This window comes from Charadrius vociferus, unplaced genomic scaffold (genome assembly GCF_000708025.1).
Source record: "Charadrius vociferus isolate BGI_N301 unplaced genomic scaffold, ASM70802v2 scaffold198, whole genome shotgun sequence".
Classification (NCBI taxonomy): domain Eukaryota; kingdom Metazoa; phylum Chordata; class Aves; order Charadriiformes; family Charadriidae; genus Charadrius; species Charadrius vociferus.
Genome location: NW_009649951.1, coordinates 2748295 through 2759382, shown reverse-complemented (window position 1 = coordinate 2759382; position 11088 = coordinate 2748295). Strand labels below are relative to the sequence as shown.

Sequence of the window (11088 nt, the reverse complement as noted above, 5' to 3'; positions counted from 1 at the left end):
TTGCACTATTGTGTGTAATTATAGTTTTGTGAATCATCCCATGGGCATCTGCTTACGCAGGGCCACGGGACCCACCATGCCGAGCTTCGCCGGGACCTCAGGTAGAGCCCAGCACAGAGCACCCAGCCACCGGGGCCCTGCGGCTCCTTCCCCAAACCAAACAGCCCTTCTGCCTGCCCCGGTGGCATATCACAGCCTGACAATCCAGCCACGTGTTCATGGCAGCACCTTCCCAGAGGAAGTCTCCAAACCGGCCTGGTTTAGTGCTCCGAGCTGATCCACTCTTATCCATCACTATGTCAATGTGCAGTGACTCCTGTAAGTTTTCACATTTGGTTACCCGAGTGCACTGTGGCATTCTCCTAGCATGCCGGATGTATTCCCATTTATCTTCCTCTTCAATCTATGTTCAAGCCATATACAGCTCAGAGGAGTTAATACGCCAGGGTTTTTACTTGAAGCATTTTTTTGAAAGGTCCGTACCATGCTGTGTATTGCAGTTTATAGCCTCTTTACAGCTTTTAGTTGCTAATTAACTTATCTCGGGTTTTGTAAGATTCTGACAAAAAAGCCTTGAGCCCCTGAAGCGTAGTAAAAACCTTGGTGCCAGCATTATCAGCTAGATGCTGTGGAGTCACTAATAGAGACAGCGTCAGCCTGCCTGAAATTTACTGTCGTAGAAACATTAAATTGTCATAGCTCACACACACTTCTACCATAACTCTAAGTCACAGCACATTTCCACTCTGAACAGTGACCGTGACAACGGCATTTTGGGGATCTGCTTCTCAAAGGCGGCCGGGATTGACAGCGCTCCGAACAGCCCTGTCACGGCAAAATGATCTCTCTTTCTGGGGATGCCGGGAAGAGCTCTGCTGCCTCTCGGAGATGTTACATCCACCTCCCCTGGGATGGGAAAGGGTAACTATCAGGGAAGGCCATTTTCAAGCCTTTCTGCAGAAATAAAGGTCTTGGTGAGAAAAAGCTCGATATTGTGGTTCATAATTTGGCTTCCACTTCCTGACGCAATCTGGGGTGTCTGAAAATATCCTCTGTTACCAGAAGCATGGCTCCCACCCAGAGTCCCCCTAAGGGAGAAGAAGAAACTGTGGAAGTACCATGGAGGAAAAAAAATCCAGTTTCATATATTTCTAGGGTGCTTTTTTTTTTTTTTTTTCCTGATCCGTGACTTCCCAATCTCACACTCCCTCTTTTAATTGATAATTATCTTGGAATGTTTTTACAGCACTTCCTTCTTTCTCCTTCCCCTGCCCATGTAAGAACAGATATTAAACCAGAATATTTCTGAAAAACCCAGACAAAGTAGAAAGCACGAATAGCCCAGCTAAACAGGCTAGTTCTTATCTGATAGTTGAAAGGCACAAGAAGCTTTACAGCAACAGAGACCAACATGTACATGACCAGAAGGGAAAAAAGAGAAAAAAAGTTGTACAGTTGAAAACTTCTGCTGTGTTTTCTGTTGTAAGAGGAATGGGTGTAAAACGCCTGTTAGCAAAATCCTGCCAGGCACTGTGGGTGTCAGCATCTTGTGTATGCAAACAGATAGTTGGGTTGTGTTTAGTGCTACAGAAATCCAACTGTCACAGGTCAAAAAGACATGCTGAGTTGGCTCAAAGCAATTTTAGAAACTCATTGCTGTTGTCTTTTCCTTGCAGTAAAATACTGTCTGCCACATCACCACCTCATTCTTGCATTAAATGATCACATTTGTACCGGGTTAGTGCCAGGTTTCCCTTCAGTATGTCTTCTTCAGCCTGCACTCCACGTGGCCAGTCCTGGCATCCTGCTGCAAAACCAACAAACTTTGAACGCTCTTCAGGTCTGCCCACTAGTGTGACCGGTTCCTGTGCAGGCAAAACAGAGAGAAAAAAACATGGGAACATGACAAACTGAGGGCCTGGCACTGAAAAGCAAGAATAGCCCAGGATCCCTGAGTCACACCTTCAGACAGATGATCACTAGATGTGTGGCATCTTCACAAGGAAACAGAGCGCCCGTGAGCAATTCCTGCATGTCTTCTCCTTATTGCTCTACTCTTCCCCCAGACAAGATGATTTAGTCCTAGGGGTCTCTTCTTCTGAACTGTGTGATGCTCAGTAAAGAAATAAATCTGTTGTGAACACTCATTTTTATTAAAAAAAAAACCCAAACAAAACAAAACAAACAAAAAACCAACAACTCATGTCTGGTTTTAGTAATTTGCTAGATTTCATCCTAATTACTCCTAATTATTCCTTGCATTAACCTGATGAACTGTAGGTATATATCTGCAGCAAAAGTAAGATTTGAGTACAATATGCCTGAACATCTCCAGTGGGACAAGCTGCAGTGTGTTTCCAGTACAAGGGGTTAGCCTGACATATACTTGCAGCACAGGCCACTTGCTAACATGACAGAATAAGCAAACCAAACAAAAAGGAGAACTGGTGCCAATACTGTAAATGGATTTAACGGGCAAGTAAATGTACTTTTCTTGTTTTCAAAAACGTTTACTCAGTCATCATTTTCAGGCAGTTTATCATAAAAATCAGATTACACATGTGTTTTCCACCCATACTTCATGACACTCTTCACAAGAAACTAACTGAACTGGTGCACTAGGAAAGACACAACAGGAATGATCCTGGTTCCCGCCTTTATACAACTACATTAAAAAAAAAAAAAAAAAAAAAAAAAGAAGAATGGAAAATTAAAGTGTTTTATGAATTATAACAAGGCTATGCCAAGAACCTGGTTCTCTGAACCACTGAAGAAAAAGGGACTGCTTTCATGAACAGATTGCCAGGGCTAGGTCTCACCTTTCATTTAGCTGAATAGAAACATTCATCTCTAAGGCCAGCTCATTCATTTTTGACTGAAACTGACTGGGAAGAAAATACTGATTATTTTTTTTTACCTCAATTTTCTTACAACTGAATTTGTTGTGGTTTTTTTTTAATGAGTGGAAAGCACATGAAATACCAACACAAAGACCCAGGTGCAATTTGATGTCTTGAAAGGGAGCTGAGAACCTGGATCCCCTAAGTCTGTGTTAAAATTTACTCTTGACCAGTATTTAGGGCCAGTCACTTAATCACTCTGTCCCTCAGCTTACTTCTGCAAACAACAGGTTTTAATATTCCACTGGCTCTAATGCACTAGTAGGCTCTCTAGATGAAAAGCACGAGGTAATGCATGTTGTTATGATAGCAAAAATACAATAAAGCTGTTCAATTGTCTCATAATGTAGGGCTTGCTAATTTGCTAATTGATGCCTCTGGAAATACATGCCTAAGCACCGTCAGTATGAAGCTCCCCTGCCTGATACGTCTTGACATAATACGGAGCAGTGCTAAGTACTGAAAACAGTGTAATAATCAACTTCCTCACTTTTTCAAGGAGCTTGGACAGGAGAAACAGAGAGAAATCTCCATAGTGATGCTGCCACTGCAACTTTGCTATTGAGATCATTGGCTTTGCCAGATATCGCACTGAATCTTATGTGAAAACAAACAGCAGGGAATCCTGAGCGGCTTATAGACAACCCAGGGAGTAACCAGGGCAGCATTTTTTTTCTTGTTTAAACCTTGCACTGTGCAGTGTTGCAATTGACTGGGTGACGCAGCAGCAGAAATCAATTGGAAACTCTAATAAGGGCGTCAGATACAACCGAAGGGAAGCAGATGAAAAAGATTGTAGATGACATAGCACTGCTGTTGGAGTATGTGAGGGGAATGCAAGAAACTACTTGCAGTTCAGAATGATGTCAGTCCGTTTTGGCTTCATCAACGCTACAGCAATATGACCCTGTAGGGGAGAGCCAGCACTTCAGAGAAGATGACTGGCTGGCCAAGACATCACCTGCAAAGATCTCTGAACAAAAAAACGTATCAAGGCTCAGCTGGAAAAGTCACTGGATGAAGAAGGGATAATTTTGACAAAGAGTATGACCATCACAAATGCCAGTCAATGCTTGTAGTGGCCACTGCAGAAACACTCAGTGGTCAGGGTGGCAGCTCTCCAGGTGAGGTGGGTTGGCGCACCACCAAGGGCAGCGGAGGGAGGCTGCGGCACTGCTGTCCTCTCTGGACCTGTGCTGTGGAGGTGGCCAGGCTGCAGCTCAGTTTCTGACACTCTGGAACACCCAATGTTTGTTTAAATTCAAAAGCAGCTACCAAAACTAGCGACTACATGAAGGTGAGTCAACCTTACTTATGCAGGCTGAGTTTCAATTAAATCTTTTTACTTAAGGACTCTGCTAAACTGTAGAAATCCTTCTGTGCTTCCAGCTGATGGCAAGGAGCGACTCAGCTCCTCCTGCTGTATTTGTTTGCTATCTGTGCTACAGATCTTTCCTGGCCATGCAACAGTCCATGACAGTAAAACATATTTATAGAAAAGACAGAGAAAGGAAAATGGGAAAAAATATATATGTAACCTGCATACAAGCTGGGGACACCAAGCAGTCATGTGGGAGAGACTTCCTCTGAAGAGTTCACTGAACAAGATCTTCTAACCCAGGTCTCATTCTTCTAATTTTAAAATTTTATTTTAAGTATTAGAATATGAGAGAACAAAATCTGAGAGAACCACAGATAAGGGAAATGGGACCCTTATAAGATAATGAGGCAAAATATTTGGGTCTATCTACCTTACAGTAGGGAGCGTTTTAGCTTTGACATGTCCCTTAAAACTTCTTTGGGCCACAGCTGCAGAAGTCTTAAAATGAGCTAAAGGCACTTTATATAAGGCTTTCAAAGTCTCAGAGAAAAGAAAAGCAGTGCGGAGTATTGTTATTGTTTCTCCTAGCAAAAAGATCTACACCCAAGGCAGGAGAAACACTGAGAAGCACGTGTTGCCCCAGTAACATTCCTTAATGCACTGGGCATCCCAGCAGGCAAGGAATCCATCTTGGGTGTAATATAGGTCTTGGTGAATAAAAGGCCAAAATTCCTATTCACTTCAACAGGGTCAGGAATTCACACAGGAGGTATACCACCTTAGTCTATGTATGGTTTATTAGTCCTGCTTCCAAAGCACCCCCTTACTGTCCTTCCTCAACAGGACCCTAATATCTCCATGTTTGTAAGTTTAATCCAAATATTTTATAACTAGTCACCTCTGGTTATCAACAGCTGATTAAATTGACACACTTGCCTTTTCTGTGTTGTCTGTCCTCACAGAAGACATATTAGGTATTCCTGGCGAACTTGTACACTTTGGGCCCTATCTTATCATCCACCCACTACGTGTTGCTTATTAAATCAGTAGGAAAACTCAGAATGAAAATCATGCAGCAGAAAACATCATGTCTTGCAGTTCCCCTGAACTGCAGGAAAAGACCCTTCTGAAGGTGCTTTCTGGTTTACATGGCATAGACCTTTGAAGTACACTCAATCTGGAATCAATTCAGGAATTTACAGATATGGGTTATCATCCCTTGTTTATTCACAATGATGAGAAGAGTTTAATTAATACAATGCATATTAGTCAATTCTTTGCTTTTAAACCTTACCTTTTGCCCATCAGCCAATCAATATGTATTTTAATCTTCTCTCCTTTTCAGACGTGGTTTTAACATCTCACAGAACAGTGTAGCAGGCTTCACAATCATTAATTGCTATTACCAGCCCTTTCATTTTCTGAACCTCAGCAGTTTCTATAAATTCCACTTTCATCCATCTGTTATATTATCCATTCTTATTCACCCCTTGTTTCTGAAGTATTCTTTTTTAGAACTGCAGAGAGGTTCTATTAGCCAGTAATACAAAATCTTTTTTAATACCATTTCCTTACTATTCTCAGAATTTCTCATTTTACATGGAAAACAGGTAAGAATAAACTTCAGCTGTAGATATAATTCCATATCTATCTGCAAAACCTAAAATATGGATGCAGAAAATATAGCAATTTTCCCTGCTACAAATACAATTAAGCCATTTATTTTAGGATACAGACTAACTTTTTAACCCAAGGAGTTCTACGTGATAATTAAGTCCCTCAAAATGAAAGCGTTTTAAGGTCTGGCAGTTCACAGCCTACAAGCAAGCAGCCGTATTTCTGCTGATCTTTGGTCACGTGTAGCACGTGGCAGTAGTTAATATGACTTTATATTTGTCCCCCTCTCTGTTAATCAACAAAATCAACAGTTACAGGTAGACATGGAAGAACAACTCTCACTGACCTCTCATTTCCACTTTGTTCGTGCCGTTGAACTCGGACATAAAAGGGAAGTGGACACGAGGTGGGAGCAGGGTCAAGTGACCCTAGAGAAGTGTAGTGCTGCTGTCCAGTCATGCAGGGATGGGGTTAGGAAAGTCAAGGTCCACCTGGAGTTGAATCTGGCAAGGAATGCGAAGGACAACAGGAAAGCATTCTACAACTACATCAACAGCAAAAGGAAAATGTGAGCCCACTGCTGAATGGAGCTGGGAAACTGGTGACAACTGACACAGAGAAGGATGAGGTACTCAATGCCTTCTCTGCCTCAGACTTTACCAGTGAAAACTACTTTCAGGAATCCCAGGCCCCTGAGGCCAGAGGGAAAATCTGGAGCAAGGAAGACTGACTTACCCTCAGTAAAGAAGGATGAGGTTAGGGAGCACATAGTGTGTTTTTACATAAGCTCAAAAGTGCTGAGGGAGCTGCAGATGTCACTGTGAGGCCAGTCCCAATTGTCTTTGAATGGTCAGCAACTACAAGAGGTTCCCGAAGACTGGAACAGAGCAAATACTACTCCAGTCTTCAAGGATGGCAAAGAGGAAGATTTGGAGAACTACAGGCCCTTCAGCATCAGCTCAGTCTCCAGGAAGGTGATGAATAACTGCTCCTGGAAACCGTTTCCAGACACACAACTGACAAGAAGGTGATTTGGAATAGTCAGTGTGGATTTACAAAGGGAAGATCATGCTTGACCAACCTCATTGCCTTCTACAATGTGGTGAATAGCTTGGTGGATGAAGGAAGAACAGCGGATGGTGTTTACCTTGACTTGAAGCGAAGTTTTTGACACTGTTTCCTATAACATCATTATAGGCAAGCTGACAAAGTACAGATTAGATAAGTGGACAGTGAAGTGGACTAAAAAGTGGCTGAATAATCAGGCCCGGCCTGTTCAACATCCCCATTAATGGCCTGGAAGGTAGTATGGAGTGCATCCTCAGGAGGTTCACAGATGGTACAAAACTGGGCAATGTGACTGAGACACCAGAACGTTTTGCTGCCATTCAGAGGTACTTCAACAAGCTAGAGAACTGGGCAGAGAGGAAACTCCAGAAATTCAACAAGGAGAAATGGCAAGTCCTGTAACTGGGGAGGAATAATCCCAGGCACCAGCACATGCTGGTCACCCGGCTGGAAAGCAGCTTTGCAGAAAAGGATTTGGGGGTTCTGATGGGCAACAAGCTGACCATGAGGCAGAGATGCATTCTCACAGCATAAAAGGCCAACATTATCCTGGGCTGCTTTAGGCAGAGAGTGGTCAGCAGGTTGAGGAACGTGATCCTTCCACTCTGCTAGGCACTGGTGAGGCCACATCTGGAGTAGTGTGTCCAGTTCTGGGCTCCCCAGTATAAAAGAGAGATGGACATACTGGGACAACTACTGTGCAGGGCAACAAAGATGATCAAGCTACTGTAGCACCTTTTGTATGAGGAGAGGCTGAGAGAGCTGGGCCTGTTCAGCCTGGAGAAAAGCAGGCTTAGGGGGATCTTATCCATGTGTATAAATACCTGACAGGAATGAAGATGAGGGAGCCAGGCTCTTCTCTGTGGTGCCCAGTGACAGGACCAGAGGCAACAGGCACAAACTAAAACAAAAGAGGTTCCCTCTGAACATCAGGAAACATTTTTTTTTTACTGTGAGGGAGACCAAGCACTGGCACAGGTTGCCCAGGGAAGCTGTGGAGTCTCCATGCTTGGAGATATTCAAAACCCAGCTGAACACAGTCCTGGAAAAGACCTGCTCTAGCTGACCCTGCTCTAAGCAGGGGGCTCAGACTAGATGATTTTCAGAGATCCCTTCCAACCTCAATCATTCTGTGATTCCATGATTTGTAAGCCAGTGGCTTGCTTATAGTTATTGCTGCAACAATTTACAAATTTGATTACTTCATTCTGTGACCCATGAGAATGATCACATCACTTGTGTGGTGGCATCATGGAACAGATGAAGTAATCATCATAAAACAGGAACAGCTCCTTAAGAAACCAAACAGTCTTGGGTACTGTAAGCTAACGACAGAGAGAACCAATGATGGAATTTTAGGATACGCTCATCCTCTCATTTGCTGTGGACATCAACCTCAGGTTTCACAATGATGAAGTTCTGCCTCCAATCTTTTATTAGACTGAGAGCTGTATGCTTGTCTATTGGTGTGTCTCATCATTACTGTGCATTGCACACTATGTTTTTCATGTATGTGCCAAGGGAATGGATTGATTTTAATGACCTTCATTTTTCTATCACCTTTGCAGTCCTCCAAGTTCCCATCTTGAAACTTTTTAGTTAACATGTACATGGCATAATTTGATTTTTTCAAGAAAAGCAGCTGATTTTGTGTAATAATTGGTAAAATAATGCTGTCCTCTGGGACAGGACACTTATTTTTAGACAAACCCCTCACAATATGAATAACTGGGGCAAAGAAAATGTGTTAAAATATCACTTGGAATTGACTTATGTTGGTAGTGAGAACAAGAAAACTGGGGTATCTGGTTTAAAATCCAGTTGAATGATGCTGTATTTCTGACAGAATGTTTAAACTCCGCTTAATATAGGGACAATTCTAGAAACACTCAAAGCTGCACTACCTGGATCTACTTTCTTCCTTCCTTCATTCTCGCAGAGAACTCCTTCATTCTGGAAAAAAAACAGAATTTTGATTGTGAAAATAAATATCCATATACATACACAATAAAACAAGTCAGACATACAGGAAATTAAGAATTGGAAATTGGGGGGAAAAAAACCAAAACCAAACCAGGCCTGTGGAAGCCATGCAGAAATTTCTATCACAACACTTTCCTCAGGACTACAGCCCAGATTCCAGTCTAAAGTCACCTCAAGTAGCTCTCCACATTTCATCTTCATGTCCCTAAGATTTGTATCTTTCTGAGATCCTCAGACTTCTATATAAAATTATAGTCTCTAAATTGGATGTGAATTAGACAGCTGGTTTAATGAAAAAGATGACTAGCAGCTGCTCAAAGAAATAAGTTTGTATTTGACTAGCTCACATGGTGAACTGTAACTACTCTATGAACTTTGTAAGAAGTTCTTGCAGACTCAGACAGAGGTAGAAACCATTTCAGTTATTAAAAGAAACCAAGTCTTTTTGTGCAGCACCAACAAAGAGGAAACTCCTCCCTTTCAAATTATAAATCTTTATAGTGCAATTCTTTATGGCTAGGAAGAGGACTTCAGACACTTTTCAAATAACCCCAACCGTTTAATCTGTACCCTTCAGGAAGTCAAGCTGTGTGTGTACGTGAGACAGAAACATTTCTGCTGAAATAGGAAGAATCATACGGTTCTGCTCAGCCCACTGTAAAACTAGATGGCTTCTGATAGGGGAAGGAACCTACTTTTCCTTTGCAGAGAATGGCATTATAAGGCTTGTGATTCTTGATCCTTTTGTAGTCTGGTCAGAACCTGTGACCACAGGGGACCACTGTAGGCAAATTGCTCCCCCACCCCCCAAAATGGACAATAGATCCATTAACAAAGGTATTTAATTTTATTTATGTAGAAAACCAGCAGCTTCAAAGTTTAGTTTACAGGAAAACAAGTCTGAGCCATTCATAAAAGGTCCTATTTATCACTTCCTTTTAAATTTACTATTACTCCAGAGTCAGTTCTGTTAGGTTTTAAGCAATTTGTTTGAAATTCTAGCAAATCCCTACATTTCCCCATGCAGTGATCAGACAATCATACAGGTACAAAAGTACAACACAAACAACAAGTATTCCAGAAATACTTAATGAAGACTTTTGATGTAGTTGCAGTTGTAAACGTAAGTGTTTCACGCTGGAGGAAATTTGCATTTTCAATTAATGAAGATACCCTCACAGTCTGCATGACTCTGCAGATAGAGAACATTTTTCACCTGAGAATGAAAACATCTTTTAAAAGCACTGGAGAAAAACAGGTAGAAATTCTTACAAGAATTTTTTTTTTAAGTAACAGTTGACAGGAAAGATAAAGGGGGTTTTGCTGTTTTTCTTATAGGGAGCCACAGCCAGCTTTTGGTGTCCAAATCCTAATTTATTGCTAAAATCATACAAACCCCTTCTTTAGAAGTAAAGAGAGCCTTTCACCACTGAGCATGGCTACATGTTACCTGATGTCCTCTGAAGCTATCCAGAAATACCCAGGTCTTCTTTTCTTCCTGGTCCTTCACAATTAAAGCTGTTTCTAGCTATTCTCCCCTTTTATATATTATTTTCCTAGAATAGGATGTCCATTAGGAAAATATTAGCACCAATTTTCTAACTGGTCAGTTTTACCTGCCTTTTCTCTTGGAGCTTTTTGACCAAACGACTAGCACTGCTTTGCAGTTGGCCTAAGATTGTGATATTTGGCTCACCCATTTACAAAGGGGTTTATTTACAGTGTCAAACAATAATTTCTTCTCAGTTTATTGGCAATCATCAAGTTTCCTCTTCTTTCTTGCTAATAGTTTAACACACTCGGCCTTAACAGAGGCTCAAGAGTTCACCAAGCAACAATTGGTTCTACCTGATTGCTATAAGTGCTTCTGAGTAAAGTAAGTTCAATGCAATGTGCACAATATGTGTAACAGCACATACACCACAGCGTGCTAAAGAATACATTAAATAAAATAAAGGATTAAAATGTTCAAAAAGCCAACACCCAACACAAATGTTCCTATACAAACACATGGACAATTAGACTTCCAGCTAAAGCAGGTTCCCACAAGTCTCCTTACGGCTTCACCCCTCTGTACTGCTCAGCGCTCTTTGCAGCAGAGTTGTGAGTTTCTGGAAGCTGGAAGGATTTATTTTTTGCCCTTGAGCCAGTAGCAGACATGAGAATAGAGTTCCCACAGGCCAGAGCTCTATAGGCCCT

At 41.8% G+C, this 11088-nt stretch overlaps 1 protein-coding gene across 1 annotated transcript in view; it reads right to left on the bottom strand.

The window, feature by feature from the left end:
- Window positions 1-928: 928 nt before the first annotated feature.
- Window positions 929-11088, bottom strand: part of CCDC171 (coiled-coil domain containing 171) — a 163198-nt gene continuing 153038 nt past the window's right edge. The window contains exons 25-26 of the mRNA XM_009891512.1: window positions 1735-1865; window positions 929-1088 (exon numbers count right to left, since the gene is read on the bottom strand). Of these exons, the coding sequence (XP_009889814.1) occupies window positions 929-1088; window positions 1735-1865 (291 nt within the window). The remainder of the gene's footprint in view (window positions 1089-1734; window positions 1866-11088) is intronic.